At 32.4% G+C, this 22,031-nt stretch overlaps 1 protein-coding gene across 4 annotated transcripts in view; it reads left to right on the top strand.

The window, feature by feature from the left end:
• The window catches only part of KCNT2 (potassium sodium-activated channel subfamily T member 2), a 399,597-nt gene that overhangs the window by 127,853 nt on the left and 249,713 nt on the right, over nt 1-22,031 (top strand). For all 4 annotated transcript variants that reach the window (XM_015120935.3, XM_015120925.3, XM_015120914.3 and 1 more), the window contains exons 4-8: nt 41-89; nt 3,158-3,217; nt 12,991-13,065; nt 14,272-14,355; nt 17,366-17,460. In XM_015120935.3, coding sequence (XP_014976421.1) covers nt 41-89; nt 3,158-3,217; nt 12,991-13,065; nt 14,272-14,355; nt 17,366-17,460 — 363 coding nt within the window. The remainder of the gene's footprint in view (nt 1-40; nt 90-3,157; nt 3,218-12,990; nt 13,066-14,271; nt 14,356-17,365; nt 17,461-22,031) is intronic.

Here is a 22,031-nt window from a genome sequence, read left to right as displayed (position 1 = left end):
CACATTTAAAAAAATTAACTTACTATTATTCTTTTTATAGGTCTCATATCTTTTGGGTGAACAGAAGTCTACCTTTGTGGGGCTTACAGGTTATGTACAATTTTGTTTTGTCCCTATGTCTCTGGGTGTTTTCATATTTCACAGAGAAGTACTATTGGAGAGCTTTTGATGTTCAAAATGAGTTTGTCTTTCTACTTGACTAATCTTCATGTACATCTTGGACTAATATTTTCATTTTTTTTCTCTTGTTTGTCTGAGCCTTGCATTCTACCTCTTGAGGATTTCATCATGATCAGAATTAGATTTTAAAGAGCTTGTGAGAGTTTGGAGAAAACCAAAGTAAACTAGTGCTTTAAGGCTCCACAGATTTTCCCAAACTACATTAAGTATTCTTGTTATATGATTCATTTAAAGTTAATCAAAGCCCATAACTGTGTTTACTTTTTGCCTTGTATTCTTAGTGTCTGCAATATGATAGAATATCAATAAATAATGATTTAATGAATGAACAAATGAAACAATGACTCATACCAACAACAGGGAGAGCTTAGCTCCTAAGCAACTCATCATGTAAATAAAACCAAAAGTATGCCATAGCATAAAAGGAGTCTTTAAGAAAGGCCACAAAAATATGAAAGAGCACAACATGTCTGATTTATATTGTTGAGGTGTTCCCTAGAATCTCCGTTATTTCTTTGTTTTGTTTAGTTTTCTATTGAATTTCATGCCCAGCAAACTTTTTGTAAGTTTCTATCTCCTGTACTTCTGTTTACTTCCTACCGATCCTTTTTATTTTCTGTTACTTTTAAAAATTACAAATTAATCGGAAGAATAGAATCACCAACATCAAAAAGAATTGGAGGTTGGAAGACACTTGAGTCTGGAGGAAAGACTTTAAGACTCACTGCTTAGAAGCAATCTTTAAAATACTTTATTTATTTATTCATAAAGTTGTATACGTTTATGGGGTACAAGTGCAATGTTATTACCTAGCTATTTTGCTTAGTAGTGAAGTCTAGCCTTTTACTGTATCCATCACTCAAATAATGTGTGTTACATTCATCAAGCAATTTCTCATCAGCCACCCCCTTCCTATGTTCTCACACTTCAATTTCTTCAATATCTCTCATTCTACACCCATTCCACATTCCAGATTTTTAAGTCATGCCTTAAAAGTCTGCATATTTGTATGTGACAATGAATTAAAATATGTGTGCATTGTGATCATAACCATGAAATCAAGTTTTTTTTTTTTTTTTTCTTTTTTTTTTTTTTTTGAGATGGAGTCTCGCTCTGTCACCCAAGCTGGAGTGCAGTGGCACAATCTCGGCTCACTGCAAGCTCCTCCTCCCGAGTTCATGCCATTCTACTGTCTCAGCTTCCCAAGTAGCTGGGACTACAGGCGCCCGCCACCACGCCTGGCTAATTTTTTTGTATTTTTAGTAGAGACGGGATTTCACTGTGTTACCGAGGATGGTCTCGATCTCCCGACCTTGTGATCCTCCTGCCTCGGCCTCCCAAAATGTTGGGATTACAGGCGTGAGCCACCACGCCTGGCCAAAATCAAGTTTTTACTATGTCTGAGTGTTTTATGGTTTGTTAAAGTCAAGTTGTTTTTTACATTGCCTTACTCTGACTTTTGTTGCAATATCATATTAATTTATAAATAACTCTGAAATTGTTGAAATGTTCTTTAAAATGTAGTCTTTTAATCTCTGAGCTATCCTTCAATTAAGTGTACATTTAAAATAAATTGTTTCATGAATAGCCGTATATTATCTTCCAATATATTTTGATCTACTCAAATTGCTTTTTGAAATAAACAGTGCTTTTTTTAAATAGCACTTTGAGTAACATGTTAAAAATGCTCTAGAGATCATCTAATGCTATGTACTTCTACAAAAAAGCATGAGTAATTATGATTTAGCAGATTTATGGAGAAAATGAAAGAATTTGAGTTTTCTATCATAATAATGCCTGGTTACTACACATACTTCTGAACATATTTTACTTTACACTGCTAAGCATTTTGTCTGTTTTCTTATTGTTTTCATGTTTTAATATTCTTTTAAATTCAAAGATTTTATCCCAACAGAAGAAAAAATGTAATCTCCAGGGTATCTGCCATTCTCATTCAAATAGTCTTAAATCTCAAAAATCTATAAACATACATATTTACCTGAGTCACTCTTTGTTTATATTTGCTTATTAGATTCTATTTATCCATCCTAAGTTTGTAGAGTATTTAACACAGAATAATTTTATTATCTTTTCTTGTTACTTTTTGTGGCATAGTAATGTATTTTTGGTAGTTAGCAGTAGAGATGATGTATACAATAGAGAATATAGAAAAAGATAGAAGCATACATAGGAAGATAGGACTAACACTTCTATCTGCACAAGGGGAATTGGTTATGAAATTCATTCAGATAAAATCTGAAAGTATTTTGAAGTGCTAGTATGGTCCACTTTATTTAGTATTCAAAGATGTAGTCTTTTTATTTTGTTTGACATGGGTGATAGGATTGAATATACCATTAAACTTGAAGAGTGTATTATTTCATTTTCTGGATTTTCTGAAGAGAAATGCTGATTTTGGTACAGATGATCATGCTTCTGGGATAGAGCGGTTATCTGTGGTGGAGAGTTATGTGTGATTTTATGTATTAGAAACACACACACATAGCTGGGCATGGTGGCTCACGCCTGTAATCCTAGCACTTAGGAAGGCTGAGGTGGGTGGATTGCTTGAGCCCAGGGGCTCGAGACCAGCCCGGACAACATTGCAAGACCCCATTTCTATTAAATTTTTTTTTTTTAAACTAAACACACACATAAAAGAACCTGTTCTTTATATATCATGTAAACTTCAGCCAGTCTATTTTAATACCACCTTTACATTTTGAATAATAAATAAAAATAGTTTATTAAGGAGTATTAGAATTTATGAAAACTAAGCTGTAGTACAGGAGACAGCAAACTCTGGCCAGCAGGCTGTCATCTGTGTATAGATGTTAAAGTTCCACCTAATAAGTCCTGTTATACACCCATATATGTATACATGCACATATATTTAAATAAAATTAGTAGTATAGTCAAGAATATATATAATTTAATTGTATTGTGTTTTCTCATTAAGTTGCAATTTATCTTTCAGGTTTCAGTGGCATTGATAAGTCTGTTTGAAACAATATTACTTGGTTATCTTAGTTATAAGGTAAGTTATTTTAATTAGCAGTTTCCCACTGATAGAACACATTGGTAGTGTTTACTCAGTATTCCTTTATTTATAATTTGCACTTGAGGGTAAGGCTGACTCTTCTTGAGCCACTTTGTTTTGAGCCTCTCCAGTAGGTGATAAAAAGCTCTATTAATATGGTAATGTTTTCCTTGATGACTTACAAATGCTTTGCTACTTCCTATGGGTTTACTTACCCATTATATGCATGCATTAGTGAGGCAAGCAAATGGAATGGTTCAGCTTTATCGTATTCAACATTTTTTTTTCTGATTTGTACACAAAATATTGAGAAAGTAAAAACATATCTGTTAGGAATTATTTTAATAAATTATCTTATTTTTCATAAAGCTTTGTTTGGCTAACGTGATTTAACAAATATTTATTGAGCTCCTATTTAATGGAGAGCTCTATACTTCACATGATTCTCTTCTCAATGAGTTTACAATCAGGAAAAGGGGGGTTACAGCAGAACATCATACGGATAATAATAATAAAAGCAGAATATAATGGGTGCTTCCAGTGATGTCAAAAAAGTACTGTGGGGTTTTATAGAGAGAGCTCATATCATAGAATGAAAAGGAAACACTAGTCCTTGAACCTCAGTGATTTCAATAAGGCAAGATGAAAAGACAGCACAATAGAGATTGATAAAATTCACAAAGGCATAAAGGAAGGACTTTACATGTAAAATTGGAGGAATAATAAATATATTTGTCTAGAATATGGGCATTGTATAGCAGCATGTATTTTTAAGTTGATGGGAGATGACTACCATAAGATTCTGTAATTGAAATTCAGTTTTAGGAATATTAGTTCAGAATCTCTATGCAGTTCAGGTCAAATAGACATTATGGTGAAGTTCATGTGCTCAGTTAAGATATGTTGCAGTATGAAAGGAAAACTGACAGTAAGATTTTGGCTGGATGAAAAGATTTGCCAGCTTTAATGAAAGATTAATTATGAAGGTAGAAGCTAAAGAAATCATCAACTGATGGGTTGAGAGAGGCGAAGAGAAGGAAATTCATAACATTCTAATAGTTTCTGAGTTTTAATGACTGGAAAATGGTAGTAAAACTAAGAAACAGTTGTATCAAGAAAAAAGTCTGATTGGGATCCACATAGATTAAATAATGGAATTAGTTCTGGAGGTGATGAATTTCAGGTACTGGTGAACACACAGATAAATAAGGTATGCAATTGAGAATGAAAAGCTGGAACTTTTGAGGGAGAGATTTATTAAGACTTGACAGTCATATTCATTATTAAGACTTCTTGATAGTAAAGGAAGCCATGAGAATCTATCATGCATGGATTAATCAACAGGGTGGAAACTAAAGCTTATGTTGATGGAGATGCTTAAATTGAGGGTTTGGGAGGAAGAACAGAACAATCAGGGAAGACAGAGAAGTTAGAAAAGTTAGCAAGTCATTGGAATGGTTGTCATAATCATTACTAATTTTTGTTAATAGCCTTTTCATCTACTCTATCAAGTGTACTCAAGGTTATGTTTTCGGGGAACTCATATCTAGCACCTCAATTTCATTCTCACTTTTTTATTATTTTTTGAGAAAAGGTCTTACACTGTCACCCAAGCTGGAGAGCAGTAGCACAATTATGGCTCACTGCACCTTCAACTCCCCCTGGGCTCAAGCAATTCTCCCTACTGTCTTGACTAGCTGAGACTATAGGTGCACACCACCACCTGGCTAATTTTTTTGTATTTTTTTGTAGAGACACGATTTTGCCTGTTGCCCAAGCTGGTCTCAAACTCCTCTGGTCAGGTGATCCTCCTCCCACCTCAGCCTCCCAAATGGCTGGGGTTACAGGCGTGAGCCACTGCGTCTGTCCCTGTCTCACTTTTTAAAACATAAGAGTTTTGAAGTTAACGTTCTTCAGACTATTATTTAATTCTAAATTTAGAACAAGAAGTTTTTACAAACACACCCTTTTTTCAGGCTCACTTTTTTTTTTCTTTTTAATTCTCATTATTGCCATCTTAAAAAAAAAAACACACACCAATTTCTAAGGATGTCAGATTGATGAATAAGAAAGTATAAAAACAAAAGAATGACAGCTTTAAAAAATATAGGTAGATTAATTAAAATTTATGAGAAGACATAGGATGTTAGAAATGTCTGAGGAACAAAAAGTATTATATAAAAGCACATGTGCTATGTCAAGTGTGAGAAGTCTGAGAAAAGGATATTGAGTTTACAAATTAGGAGGTCATTTGCTATTGGCTTACAGTAGGTCAGCTATAATGGAATACAATTGAGTGTCAAAATTGTTAAATGGAGAATGTTGTTTGACTGGGGCAGGTGCTTACTCAAAGTAGTAGGATGAAGCAAGGATGACTGCTTTCGTGATTAAAAAAAGCTGCATTGTTTAAAAAAGAGAGAAACTACAAGGCAGGAGTAAAATATTACAGGAAAGTTTGTAATAAGTAAGAAGTAAGTAAGCTGGAATAGAAACCTGAGGTTTAATGATTAGTTTTGGAAAGTCTCCATTCTCTTTGGAGAGTGCAGAAGGTGGAAAGTGGTGGATCAAGAAATAAATTAGAGCTAGGGAAGGGAAATGAAAGAACTTACACATGGTAACCACACATCCCTAAATTACCTAGAAAGTACTAAATCAGAAATAAGCAATATAGATGAAGATGCTGAAGAAAGGTCTTTTAAGGGTTTATTAGTTTATCTCCTTGTCAAAATACATGCACTATAAATATGTCCTGATTGACGAATCTGGATATTGAGTAACTAGAAAAATAAAACAAAATTAAAAAATCAAATAAATTAATATCCCAGATCTTATCTTTAATGTTCATTAATATACATGCATACATATGTACGATAAATGTCAAATGTAATATATAAATAATGGTATGCTTAAAATTTAGGTCTGCATGTTTTGGAGTAAATTAATCCTATCCCTTCCACTAGTACAGGAGTATATATAGAACTGTAACATGGCCAAAATATTAATCTACATTTGAAGATGCATTTGCTCCAACTTCTGGATAAAATGTAATATGAAATTAAGGTTGGTGTTTTGCTAATAGAACTTTTAGCGCTAATTTTAAAAGCCTTTTAAAAACACGTATCCATTCAAGATAATTTTTCATTGCAATCATATGATGACATTTATAATCAATTATTGCTTATAATTTATAAAATTAGAGCAGAAAATTATAAGGCCTAGCATGCAGAGCTAGATGATATATAATATTTCCATTTCAACCCTCATAAACATTAATGGCTTCGATGGAGGAAATGTAGACAGCAGTTTAAGTCCAGTGTGTTACAGAGAAAACAGATAGGATAAATAGGAGTTATGTGACAGTAGAAGGATAGGTTGCTGTTAATTATGTTCTTTTTCCTTTCATAAATATAGTCTAATCTGTGAATCTCTTTGGTCCCTTCAACAGAGTGTTCAATAATTTTTTTAGAATGGGTAAACCAAGTAATTGGTAGTATTTTATGGTCTCTAAATAAGGCATGTTTTGGTAGCAGAATTTAAAACTACTTCTTCCTTCAACATAGATTTTTTTTTTTTTTTTTGAGACAGGGTTCTCACTCTGTTGCTCAAGCTGGAGTGCAGTGGCATGATTGCCTCTACCTCCTAGTCAGTATAGATCCACTTGCCTCACCTTCCTGAGTGGCTTAGGACTGCAGGTGTGCACCACCACACCTGACTAATATTTGTATTTTTTTTTTTAAGAGATGGGATTTTGTTATGTTGCTTAGGCTGGTCTGGAACTCCTGGGCTCAAGTGATCTGGCTGCCTCCTCAGCCTCCCAAAGTGCTGGGATTATAGGCATGAGCCAACATGCCTGACTAAGTTAGATTTTTTAAAGAAAAGTACTATACAGACACACAGAAATGGATATTGTATTGCACCAGCAATTGTATCCACTGCTGATATTATTCTTTGATACTTATACTTCTGAAATAGTAATATTAATAGCAAATCCATATATAACTTTCTTGTATTTGTTTATTTATGTATATTTATAGAGAGATATATATATGCCTATATGTGTATATATTATTTTAAAAATACACTTAATACAGCATTATACAAGTACTTTATAATTCTTGAAATTAGACATTCTAAAATAAACATGACTAAATCATTAACAACTAAAATAGTTTTAACTTTCATTGAGACTGTAGGTTTTGAAAACCAGGCTATGTTAAATTGAAATTAGCTAGAACTATTAAAGTACATGTTGAGTTTAGCAGATAATGAATTAGCATCCATGACATGAACTTATTTTGTCTTCTGTCATACAGAAGTGCAGGTCTGTGCTTAAATCATCATTCCATTCATGTTTATAGCTAGTTGGCAAAACAAACATGGTAATCACCCAAAACTAAAGTTCTTATTCTTTTGTCGTCATAAATACCCTCTAATTCTTTATCAACTGCTTTCAAAATAAAGTTCTATTTATGCACACACATTCATTAAATCAAAAGGAAACAAAAACAAACTCCTGCACAATTTCCAAACCTCCACACATACAAATTCATCATACCTAGAACCTTTTTGTTAAATCTCCAGTTCTTTTTTCCATAATCACATTACAAAAAGCAACAATTTTGAAAGTTTAACACCATACTGGCTTATTTCTGGAAAAGAACAAAGAATTTAGTCCAGGACTCCTGAATACCAGATACTGTTGATTCTGCTTATCTTGCCCTGAAAATGGTAAATCTAAATATTGTTGGGTTTATATGCAGAAATACAAAATAAGACTGCCATAGCGTTACTACACTATTTTAAATTCATCCAAAGAAGACAAATTACCAACCTTGTATTAAATACTTTAAAATACAGTTATACTTAATATTTAAGAATAAAAAGTATTTACAAGATGTTCCTTGGTCTAATCTGGGCATGCAACAAATAAACTGCTGTAACTAATTTAATTTTTAAAGTGCTCTTTAGGGTTGCACAGATAGTAGTTCCAAGATTCCATGTTTCTTTATGAAAAAAATAAAAGTGTGATGCATTTTAGAAAATCGCATATTTTCCTGCATTATTATTGGTTAAAAATGATGTGTCCATGCTAAATGTAGACTAATTGGATTGAGATTTCTTTATATTTTATTGAATTCTATCAATAAGAAGAGGAACATAGAGAGGACTGGCCACTGAGAGCAGATACAGCTACTACCCAGAAACTAAAGAAGTTACTTTTTGGAAGAAGAATAATGCTTTTTTATCTCCTTCATGAAAATAAGATGCAATGAAAATGTATTTAATATAATTTTGAAAGGCATTGTGCTTGCCTTTCAATTTTATTTCTTGGTTTTCTTACATAGTGGCATTGTATGAATGCGTGCTTTTTTTCACCATACTAGCATTTATCCTTAGGTTTTTGTGATTTAGGCTTATTGGGACTCTTTCTTGGCCAATGAAACTTGTAGATCCTTTCTATATTTATGTTTCATTAGCTATTTTTAAGAAAGATAATTTATGGATGTATCTTGTAGTTCAGAAGACAACCTGAAATCTTAGAATGAAACTCAATGCATATAACTGAAAAGAGATGCATTTATTTTTAGCAATAAATACATTGCCCCACTGTACAATTTTAGACCATGAAAATTAGTCCTCTGTGGGAAGTTCATTCATGTGTCACAAACTTACACAAACACACACATATATGCATACATGTGGTGTGAAGCAACAATCCATGGTTGACATAATGTACCAACAGTTTTTATTTAGGAGATTCAGACTGTCGAGCACTGTGCTAGGAGCAGAGCATACAATCCTGAAATATACTTGTCCTGACCTTGACCTCACAGAGTTAAAAATGTTGTAATGTATTAAGTGTATAAATACAAACTGACCTGAAAAAAAATGACGTGAAAGAAATTGATGGAGGATCAAGAAGCCTAATGTCGGGGGAGATCCTGCCTAGAGGGCATATGATGAAGGGGCAAGGAAAGCCTCTAAAAACTCAGATTTTGGTTGAGAGCTGAAAGGCAGGTATGAGTTAACTTGGCAAAGTGAAGTTGGAAAGAAAGGTAAAGCTTTTCCAAGCCTCTTGAAGAGTTATATGCAAAAGTATACATAAGTCATGTTCTAAGCAGTGAATATACTTTATATATTACATCTATGGAAGGAATGATCTTTAAGGTTGGAGATGTCAACAAGAGACAAATGAAATAGTGTCTTGTATGATATAATCACATTTTTGTCTTTGTCATGTAAGTGTCTGAATAGTTCTGAAAAGTAGGCCTGTTCTGGGGTGAAGGTGCAGGAGATAGGTAATAGTGCAGTAGATGAATTGGAATGGGGCAAGAATGAAGAGATGGTGGCTAATTAGGCTTACCAAGTCAAAAAGTGAGAACTGAGCTGAAATAAAAACTAGAAAATCTCAAGATCTATTTACAAGTTAGTAGGTCTTATTGATAAATTATAGTGTAAGTGTAACTATAGTATAATGTGAAAGGAAAATTTAAAAAGTTTCTCCAGGATTTTTGGTTTGTGCTACTGGGAGATAAGTCAGGGAGCAAGTCATAAGTTTTGCTTTAGACATACTATATGTAAAGTGCTTTTGAGGCATTGATGTGAAGCAGTGGATTAAGCAGTTGATCTGAGTCAGAATCTCAAGAGATAAAATACTGATTCGGGCTATTGATACAATACTGGAAGTCATTACTTATTTCTGCTTATTACTGATTATAAATTGAAGCTGAAACATGGATGAAATTACTTAACATGGGCATATAAACAAGAACTCTTGAATCCTGTCCTCCAGAAAATTTCAGTCGGCTCTGCAATTACAAGTTTGATCATTTCTACGTGATTACTTGAAGTATATAGGTTTTAAACAATGCCATTCTTTCAAATGAGATCATTTGGATCCAATGGAAAGAAATGCAAATATTTAAGCTCCAAAAATAAAATAACTATATCAAAGAAAGGGAAGAGTATGTATGAAATAGCTGGGAGTATCATTTACTCATTCATGATATTAATTGAGCCCCCACAAGCATTTTAAAAAATTAGTTCACTGAAATGTTGCAGATGCTTGCCAAGGGGATTAGTATTGAAGGTGTGGAGGTGTAATATTACAGCTAGGGGGACAGATGTGGGCAGAGGTATACAAGCATAAAGTAGCCTAGCTTGTTCAGCGATGGATATAAAATTCAGCATGGATGAATCTTTGGTTGAGTTCAGGATAGGGACAGAAACATCAAAAGTACAAGCCAAGCTAGTAGCCAGAGTTTAAATTGTGAAATTTCATGCAATACAGTGATGAGTTTGGATTTTATTATGTGAGCAATGGGAATTTGGCATTGTAGAAAGATTCTTCTGGCTTTAATGTGGAAGAAAAATCAGAAACAAACTCAACCTAGACAGATAATGAAATAAGAATCATAAAAGTCTAATGTGTTATAAATGGAAATGAAGAGAAGAGAGCCATGAGAGATAAAAGGCTTTTGTTTATATGAACTAAATTATACAGTGTGCCACAGTTCATACTAATTTTGCTGGGCATTAACAGAAATATCCTTCTATATCACTAGTAGAAACTGTTCCCATAACCTTCCTTTCTTGCTACTCAGATCAGTCTCTTCCTGTGCACAATCATTGACACCAAAGAAAAATGTAAAATGAAAAGTGAAAATACAATAAAGGAAGAGTAAGGCAAAGGATAACATTCTGGAAATGATGCTGTGTAAAAACTGATGAAAGAAATCATATTATTACCTACACAATTTCAAAAAAAAAACATGGCATAACTATGACTAGTTATAACTCTTTTGTTAAATAGTCCTGATTCAGTGGTAGTAGGAAAAGACCAGTCTTTCTACACTTCTTCAAAACCATGCATCCTCTGTCTGATCCATGCTAATCAGATGACATCTCAGAGAGATGCCATAGCTTTTCTGGTCTTTTTATTCATACAGCAAATCTCAGTTTAGTATTTAAGAAATCAGGATTGATATATGCAAAAATTTAAAATTCTCCTCTAAGAAAGCTTCTCCCTGTCCTCAATTCAGACCTACATGGAACAGGGAATTATCATGGGAGGCCTACCTGCTGTTTCTACTTCCTTTCTTATTTAATGCCCTGTAAGTCTAAGGAAGAACAGGGAATGAAGTGCAGTCAGTTTCTGGGTTGAAGTTGCCTGACTGGCACAGTTATTGTCTGATTTTTGGTTGTTCCGCATGTCAGACACAAGCTCTGGTTCTTTCTCCCATGTAAAGATTCTGTGGCCTATCTGGGGCCTTTGAATTTCCTGGAGGCCTCAGTGTGTCAGGCTAGCCACTAGTGCTCTGACACAGACCTTGGACTTCTCAGGTCCACCATCTGTTGAAGTCCCATTTCACCTTCAGCTACACAGTCTTATTGAGTGTAAGCCATTTTTAAATAACCATAGGTTCCATTCTTTAAGGTCTATATCTGTTCCCAGAAAATAGGCACTTTGCCTTAAAATTGGAGAGATTGTGTCCTGCTCTTACCCAGTCATCTTTTTCTTTGACTTCTTCATTTTAAAAAGTTTTGGGCAGTAGCCAAATACAGTCTCCATGTTGGAGCCAAGCTAAGTGGTTTGGTTCCCTACAGCCCTTTTCACTTAACTTGAGGTGATAAGATGCACCACAGCACCTGTAGTATCTCTGTAAGGAGGCATTCTCACTGCTTCCCTTTCTTCTAACTTCCCACTCCTTTACTATTTTTATGTAGCCTGGATGAGAGTGATAAACTATGCTCACAAAACCTATTACTTAATTTCTTAGTACATAGAAACAATAGCTGCTCTAAACCTTTGCTTTGGGATGTGCAAGTATGTTCCATCAATGTAGTTTTAAGCCTTTGGGGCCTTAAGGAAAATTAATAAAAAGAGTCCCAGTTTTATAGTCAGTGTTATAATGGATAATTGGAGATTACAGGGATAGCAGATTTCAAATTGCCTTTCTAATACACAGATCTCTTCATAGAAGAATAAACTGCTTTAAAGGAAAGTCTGTGCTCATTATCATCAGACACCAATCAAGAAAGTTTCAGTGGTGACCTATTAATGTTAGGGTCAGCTTCACGGACATGTATTTTGTGCATAATATCAGGGTCAGCATAGGGTTCCACAACCAGAAAGTCTTCATGATTAGTTGAATGTTCTAATGTTACCTTCTTGAAATTATTAATCTCTTATTAGAAGGCCTTATATTTTTCATTTTGCACTGGGTCCTGCAAATTATATACTCAGTCCTGATTAATATGTTTGTATTATGTGGGTAGGGAGATTAGTCTAGATGATTGAAAAATACCTTCCTTTAAATTGTATTAATGTGAAAGCAATTTTAATACCAATGATTGTTAACAAGAGTATGTTTCACAAACTAATATACTTGATGGTTAGTGAAATCATTATTATAGTAAGTAAAACTTCAGATTGTCACTTTTTAATTGACTCTGTAGGTTTTGTTAGTGTGTTTTATTTTTACTAGTACGTTTTCTTCCATGACATATTACTTGATAAAAAATGTTATGTGCAATATTCATGGTTTCTACAAACATTTGTTTTACTTCTTGAACTTACAAAATTGAGAGAGCACAATTACACTAAGAAAAATAATCTCTAAAAGTCATTGCTACATCTCTATACAATATTCAGTATTCTGTTAATGGAAGCATCCTTATTGCTAGAGAAATTCTAAGTGCTGTCTTTTTCCCCCTTTAATAAGATGCAGTATAATTGACTTTCATTTTTATTCATTCTTTCTTGGAAGGGAAACATCTGGGAACAGATTTTACGAATACCCTTCATCTTGGAAATAATTAATGCGGTTCCCTTCATTATCTCAGTAAGTCCTGAAAGAACCTTAAAAACACTTTTGTAATTAGACTTAAGTAAAATCTTTAAATCTAGATACTGTTAAATAATATGGTAGCTAAGATAAATGGATTTAGACTTTGATTAGAATCATGATACTAAGCAACAAGATAAAATTGACTGGATAACTGCATTGTGTAACTAAATGGAAACTAACGATTTAGTACAATAGCAAATAAAATATTTTAAAGAGCTATATGCTCTGGGGATGCCATTTGACAAATGTCATTATTGTTTAAAATTACTAGAAATTACTTATCCACTTATTGTTTATATTGTGGATTTTTTTTTAAATAAGCCAATTGGAAACTTATTTACAAAAGTTTCTAATATGTTGAAAATATTTATCTGTGGTTTAGCCACAAGATTTATTAAGTCCAATTCTCTTTTTAGTGAGGAGATTGCCAAAAGTCAGGCACCCAACATTTTACTTCTTTTCAAAGTGCTGTGTGTTATCAGTTCCATGATGATCCTATTCAATTACAGTCCCATAAGTATGTAACTCAACACTTTCCTGTTGCAAAATTATATTTTAATCACAATTTAATAAAGTTGTAATAATGTCTGTTGGGATTATACATTGTAACACTTTATTTGAATTTTATTTGGGAGATTTTGAAAATAAGTAGATATTACCTGGAGCTGTTGCTCTCTTCTGATAATTATTTTAATTTGAGTGATTTATCTAGAGAAGCAACTGGGACTAGATTAAATGACAGGTTAACGAAATATAATTCTAATTGAACATAGCTCCCCAACGTCACTTAAAGTGGTTTAACATAAAGAGAATAAGAGGCAATATTGTAAAAAGAGAGAGTACCTTCCCTCTTTGTTCTTACTTAATACCTCAAGAGAGAAAAGAAAGAGAAAAGAAAGCCAATGTCTATTACAAACCACCACACTAAAAGATTTAATGATAGAATTAGCATAGATATCTGCCATCTGGTGAGAGCTTATTATTTTCTTTTTGCTTCTGCAATAATTTCCCTAAGAAAGATTTAGACAATTAATGAAAGAACATATCAATTTCTTGCATTTTATTAATAGTGAGTTTACATTATTTGTCATGTTTTAAATTATTACACTTTCTTTAATAACTTTTTTTCTATTTCTTTTCAGTCTGCTGGGTATGATTTATCGCTTTGAGATAAAAGTCTAGTTTCGGTTTGTTTTCCAGATATTCTGGCCTTCCTTAAGGAATCTATTTGTCCCAGTCTTTCTGAACTGTTGGCTTGCCAAACATGCCTTGGAAAATATGATTGTAAGTATAGAAGTGAAGTGCAAATATGAAAAGATTTTTAAACCATTTCTTATTTTCAATGTTTAGACTAAACAGAAAGAGATAATTTAGGATCTAGTCTTGAACTTTCTTATTCTGCATTCTCCCATAATGTATAACTCATACTATTGGAATTAATTAAGCTGTAACTAAATTTTCAAGTGTTTCATTTTTAAACATATTTTAAATTAATTTAGGGTCATAGTCAATTGTTTCATTTAAATGTTTTTTTTAAATGAGTCATTTTGGTAAAATACTGTTAAATAATTAAAGAGATACATAGTATAAATTTGTAGGTTAACAGACCTTAAATGAACAGTCTGCTGTATCTTAATCAGAAGGAAAACTTGTAAAATGTCCATATTGCTAAGTTACTACCTTTGTAAGGTCCTATGACTGGTAAACAAAAATGGTTCAGAATTTCTCAATATCACTAAAAACCTTATTGGTTTTTGGACTGGTTCAGCCACTTAGCCAATCTTCAGAGTACAAATATCCTTCCCTCCCAAGGCAGTTTTTTGATGCATAATGGGACTCCTGGCTTTTGAGGGCTCATTTAAGTGATTTTGTTAAACTGCTCTTAATTGTAAGTAGTCTCATATTCAGTGAACATCTGTGGGGCTTCCTAAGATTCTATGTGGGAGCTAGAAGTCCCTCATTTAGAGTCATCCTTCTGGATTTGCTTGAGCAGGGTTGTGAGTGGGACATTATGGGAAAAGGAAGCAAGAGGTAGAATAAAAGATGGAGAACTCAGAGCTGTGCCACGGTTGCATTTTGCCCAAGGCTGAATCTGCTTGGCGGCGTGGTTTATAACTATGACCAAAACATTTTTACCACAGGCTTTAGTACTTCAAAGCTAGCTGTAAGGCATTGCCATTGAATCATTCATACCACAAATGTTAATACATATTCACTATGTGCTGAACAATGTGATAGGCAAATGATCTGACTTCTTTGCTGTTCTCTTTATCTGCAAAGAAAAGCACCTACAAGTTTTGTGATAATCAAATGAAATTATATATACATATATATACACAAAATGTACGCACATACATATGTATAATATGTGTGTATAGTATTTTATCTGGCACAACAAAGTAAGGGCTCAATATTATTAATTTTACTGCGTTGAAAATTATACTGGTTTGGAGGCAAACTTATTTTCCATTTAAATGGGTTTTAAACAGACATTATGACTACAGTTTTGGCCAAAGGAATATTTGGATAACATTTTAGTATTCACAACTGGATGAATGTTTCTAAACATTTATATCGAGTAACCACTGGAGTCTTATGAAAGTACATGGCCAAAGGGTGGGAGAGTGTGGCCTGTGAAATGATTTGCAGAAATATTGGGCTGTCATAATTGCCCCGATGAAATACTGTTTGACTAAATATAGATTGCCTAAATTGCTAATGAATAAAAATATATCAGAAAAAAGTAAACTTATTTATTAATTTCTGTGTTATTAGTTGTTGGAAAAAATAACTCAAACAAGACAGGATACATTAGACAAATATTGACAGTAAAAAAGTCTGTTTTGCATTATTAATTTAAGATTCATTTTCCATTTTATTTCCATATCTCTTCTTGCCGGATGCTAAACTTGTATTTACTTTTCTGTTCATTAATACCTCTGCCATTAGAAACTAAATGGTGAGAGATGAAATCCAAATCAGTCAACTTAGTTATTTGTCTTCAAAACAGTTCTGTTTAAATAAGTGGTAGACACGTTAGTGGTAGACAAATAATGACTCATTGAGATATTTTTATTGGTGAAGTTAGTTATCTCATGCTGTACTGATTTAAGCCTGAGCGTTTATTATTTAAAAATGGAGATAAAAATGATACAAATTACAAAAATCCAGCAATCTACTGCATAGACTAAACACTAGTAATAATTTATATCCTTCAAATATTTTCTATGCAAAAATATGCACACATATCATACATGGAATAATAATGTATGTTTGCATAATTGGAATTTTTTGTCATATACTGGTATGTAGTGGACTAGTTCTTATGCTATTAAAATTTCTCCTTCAAATCAGTTTTAATGGATTTGGCTAAATTTATGTAGCTATCAATTTATGTAACAATTTTTGTATTACATATTTAAGTTATTTTAACATTTATGAACATTCATTATTTTATTTACTAAGTATTATAATTTTGTAATAAAGATGAACATAAATATTGGTGCCCATCTCTTATGACTTTCATGTGGTTAAGTTTTCGAAATTATATTTTTGAGTAAATACTTAATGATTTAATGCTTGAAATAGATAGGATGTATTTCTGAGTTTTGACTTATATTACCAAATTGCCTTCTAGAAATTTATAACAAAGTACCTGAGGGGTAGTGCATGTGAGTGTTCACTTTTGTACATTAAACAACACTAAAAATTATTTTTTACTGTTTGCTATTGGAAAGATAAAATATAGTATATCATGAATTGACATTTATCATAATGCTAAAGAATTTAAACTTAGAAAAAATTTGTTTATTGTCTTTTTCATTTTTTTTTCTTTTCAAGATAAACTATCTGGTCTAATTGATGTTAATTTTTCTGATAATGAGCTTTGTTTGTAGTTTCACTCATCTATTCACTCTTCCTTAATTAAACATACTATTTTCTGATCTTTTGAAATTAGGATTTTCCGTGAGAGGTCATGCTTAACATGTAGGGGTTTTGGGGGAGTAAGTGCAACACCTGTTCAGATGTCTGTAATGCAAGTAAACTGAAATTCAGTGCTTTGGTAGTCTTCCCATACCAATATCTTTGTACTATGCAAGCTTGAGTAAGTTACATTTAGATCTAAGCAAAAATGGAAATATGCTAATATTTCTGTTTGAAATACATGCATTGATTATGTATATATGTTTATGTACAGGAGAGTTGACATGAAATGTATTCTAATAAATGTAATGAAACTCATGCATATTCAGTATTTATCAAAATTTACAACTTTTTTTCTGTATTATTTTAGAATGATCTACACAGAGCAATTCAGCGAACACAGTCTGCAATGTTTAATCAAGTTTTGATTTTAATATCTACATTACTATGCCTTATCTTCACCTGGTAAGATTGTACATATCAGAATTTGTGTTATGTTTCATTTACTTCCAGTTTCTAAAGGAAACCGTATTATAAACTACTTTCATTAATAGCTGTCAATAAATAAATACATAAATATTCACCAAAAAATGTAACAGATTGCCTGCAGAAGTAAAAGCAACACTCTTTGTTCAGTCTTACCAAATAAGAAAGCACATACATCATTGCTATTGATACTCTGCAACTGATACATACTGCAACTCTGACATTTTACCAACTGCTGTAAACAGCCAAACTATGAGAATTTATGTTGCATGCCATAGTTGTCAAACAAGAATTTTTCCTTCAAACTACTGAAATAGAAGTGCCCTCATCTTTCTACATTCTTCAAAGCAGAAACACTGTTGAAAAAACTGTCCTTACGAATCACTGCTTCTGCCTCTGCCTTCTCTGCATGATTTTTAGTGTGCATTCAGGCACACTAAAATCTGCCAGGGCAGATTTATGGCCAGTGCAAGGCAAGACCTGGCCCTTCATTATAAAAACATATAAAATATGCTTTATTATAAAACCAATAATTTCCCTTTCTGGAAGTTCACACTCTGACAATTACAGAGTAATCCAATCTGAAATGTGACACTGGACATATAGATTCATGCAGATCCTTAATGAGAGAAAAAATGTGAACATCAAAAATGAGGTAGAATATTATGTTTGTGTTGCGGGAATCTTAGATATGTGTAATTGTGCTGTGACCTGGAGCTGACCCTACTGAGAAAGAGGAAAAGCTAATTAGGAAGTACTAAAAAAGGAAAAATGCACACATACACTAGTACAACTGAGCTAGGTATAAATATAGCTATACATGTACGCATGTAAATATAGATATATAGTTATGACAAGTTTTTGTATCAATAGTATGTGGTTAGTAACTCTATGAAATGGTTTTCAAATATGTTTTATTGCATACTTTTATCATTTAAAAACAGTAGACCTGTTTTAGCATACTTAATGCCTATAAATATAAAATAGCCTCTAAAATTGATATAGCCATCTTATCGCCTAGTGTCTTTTTTTACCTTTCACAAACTGTTTTATGATTCACCTAGTAATTACCTAACTGCATTAATATGAAAGATTAATTGCAATTATTTCCCTTCTAAAGTCACTAAAAATTCTGAATTTCAATGTAATAACATTATTTGGGCAACTTAGGAGTTTTCTCATCTAACTTAAGGGAATGTACTTACAAATTTTAAAACAATTATGTTTGTATGGTATGCATATGCTAATTTTTCAATTGTTGGAAAATTAAAAATACTAAAATTAATGATTACCAAATATAATGTGGGAGTCTCTTAAAGTAAATTTAGACAAAGGATCATTGATATGTTAATGTGATAAAAAGGAAACTTTTTTTACATGATGACATTTAGCAGTACTTTTGTTCTGGAGGCATCTTCATCACAATTAATCTTCATCTGCAGTAGGCTTTCTATGTGCTCCTACTTTCTGCCTAGTGCTTCTATTTTTCGGGTAGTCTAGGTGGTACCTAGACATATTTCACCATTTTCTTATGCCAAAGGATGTAGCAGTGCTAGAGAAAAGGTTATTCATTATTTATATGAAATTTCCACTATATACTGTATTCATTATTGAAATTATTTCCATTTCCTTGTTTTATTTGGTATAATAGTTGTTTTGTGTATGTCTTGTGTGTCTGTGTTTTAGTTTTAAATAATCAAGTAGTGGTTTTGAGATATTATCTAATATTACAACTGTCACCAGTATGTAAATATGTCTCTTAATTTGCAATGATTATATAACATTAAGTTTAACTATATACAATTTTATTGCTTTTAATCACATGTATTGTAATATGTTCTTAAATTATAATAACTCAAATGGATAAACTGAGGTTTGATTTCTTTGTGTATTCTCTGCATTACAAGCAAACGTCTTCATAACTTATGATCATCATCATAAGATTGAATACGTTTTGTTCAAGTTCAACATCAAAGGTATAATTACCAAGAAACATAAAAACAATGTTATATATTAGTTATATCTTGGTCATAGTATATCATGTAGGCTGTTTTAACAATGTGTCACACCACACACAACGTAAAATAGAAATATCCATAAAAATACAGCAACTTAAACAAACAGAAATGTCTAGGCAGTCTGTCTAAGACTGTTTCCCCAGCTTGATACTGCTGGGGAATAATTTTCCTTATATCTTGTTTCTCCCATTTTCAAAACGTGGTTTCTATCTATGGCTCAAGATGGCTGCCCTGTTCTTGCAAGTACATCCTAAGTCCAGCCTGTAGTTATGAAAATAAGACACAACTTGTACTTCAGGCTACAATTTGGTTATATATCCACACATGGCTGAAAGGGGGCCTGCGAAAACGTTGTCTAGCTGGGTAGTAGTATATCTAACTGAATATTGTACTATCACACAAAAAAGAAAAAAACAACTGGAGACTGGAATAAAAAGAAGTCTCTTGGTACTAAGTGATAAAAGTCCACATGTACATTCGTTGTTTAAAACTTCGGGTTATCCTAGCTTAGAGCCCTTGAACAACTTTTTACATATCATTAAATGAGGATACTAATCACTCATTTTAGTACTTTTAAGGACTAGAAGTACTTAAAAGAGTACTTTTAAGGTTGTTTTGAAGTGAGGATTAAATTAGATATAAAGTGTTAAGCATACGGCATGGCATATAATGTGAATACTTCAAAAGTTTTAGTTTTTTTCCATTTCAAATGCCTTCTTCATAAAAGATGATTAAATTCTCACGTGAATCCACAAAAACTAAATTGCTTAAAAATATCTAAACATAATATGTATCCTTTTAATAAAACTATAAGAGGGAACCACTATGCCTAAAATATATTAACAGGAAATATAAGAAAACATCTTTCGCCACTGTATTCAAGTTTTTAGTATTTCCTACCTATTTCTAATACTTGAGTCTCTCATTATCTCCACTAGGTTAAAGATAATGGTAGCATTGCTCTCTTGGTACATTTAATGCTTTCAATGACACACAGCCTTGCGACATGCCCATGGCTCCAGTTTTACTTCATTTGGAGTACTTTTAAATTTTGATCTAGTGTCACATGACAGGTAAAAACCAGGGGCATGGTAAATAGGGGAATAATTTTAGGCCACAGAGAGGGGAGTAACTGCTCTGTAAAGATAAAAGTAAACTATTTTTGGACTATTTAGGAATTTTTCTCATGTGAATAGATTCCATCATTTATTTTACCACTTTCTGAATATTGAACCACAGGACATGTCAGAAACTAACATTGCCAAATCAGAACTTTTAATATGTGCCTTGTAATTTGAGCCTGAAATATTTGGATAAATTGGCTATATTGTTCAGGAATCTCACAGTCTTAAAATTACCTGTGTTGGAAAGCTGTTACATGGTTTTTTAAAAAAAATCTTCCCTTTACCATTGCAAAGAACTGTCATTACGCATCTGTCTACAAGAGGCACATGTTTAGTGCCAAACTGAAATAAAAATTAAGCTGCTGTGCTGACCCACTCTCTTTGGGAAATGTGCTCAGAATTGTTTTTTTCTGTCATTGTAATGGAATTGGACTAATCTGTCCACATATTGGCAGTGTATCCCTCATCATCAATAATACACACTTCCAAGACAGCTGGGAATTGTGATTCATTCTGTGTCTCTAAAACAAAGCAGAGTAAACTGGAACATCCGGGAATTAAATGCATGACTTTAGCTTAATTATCAACATATTGTAACCAATAATAAGCACTATCATTTATAATGAATTTGGTGTTTCTAATTTTACACTGATAGATTTATTTTGCAACTACTTTACTTCAAACTTTAATATTTTTAAATTTACATGTGTTTATATATTTTCATATTATTTCATGGGATTCTAACATAAGGAACTATATTATGTTAATTGATTTCCTGTTTTAGTTTAATGTTATAATTTCCTGTTTTAGTTCAATGTCATAATAATAATTGAATCAATTCACCTTCTCAGTCTTATTTCAAGACAAACTAAACTAATTTATTGTTTAAAACTATGATCATGTTAAACATGATTAACATGCTTAATTCAGAAGTACTTAGAATTTTCCTGTGCATTGATTAAAACCTATTTAAACACTGGATGTTTAAGTTCTTGAACTCTATTTACTGGTTGAAGTCTAAAGGCAAGTAGCTACTTGGGAAGTGGACAGTGAGAAGATAAGTGTTGTAGTTTGGATGAAGAATTACGACATGGTCTAATGGTGTTAATTGCCACTGTCATGATATTAGATTCCTAGTTTTTTTTTTTTTTTTCCACATTAGTTTTTCTTACGTTATAAATGAATTACTGAAAGTGCTTTTGTCTGAAGATCTGGCAATTGACTAACAACTTTCTTCCTTATTCTTCCTGCTATGGTTTAAATTTTCATAATGGTTATGTATAAGTTTTGAAAACAAACGAAATAAGACAAAATGACAATAAGTGAGAAATGTAAAAGGAAGCAATAAAATTTTATACAACATGTAAAATATAATTATATGTAACATTCAATATAATCTCCATAATTA

This window comes from Macaca mulatta, chromosome 1, assembly GCF_049350105.2.
Source record: "Macaca mulatta isolate MMU2019108-1 chromosome 1, T2T-MMU8v2.0, whole genome shotgun sequence".
Classification (NCBI taxonomy): Eukaryota; Metazoa; Chordata; class Mammalia; order Primates; family Cercopithecidae; genus Macaca; species Macaca mulatta.
This window is presented reverse-complemented; position numbering and strand designations above follow the sequence as displayed.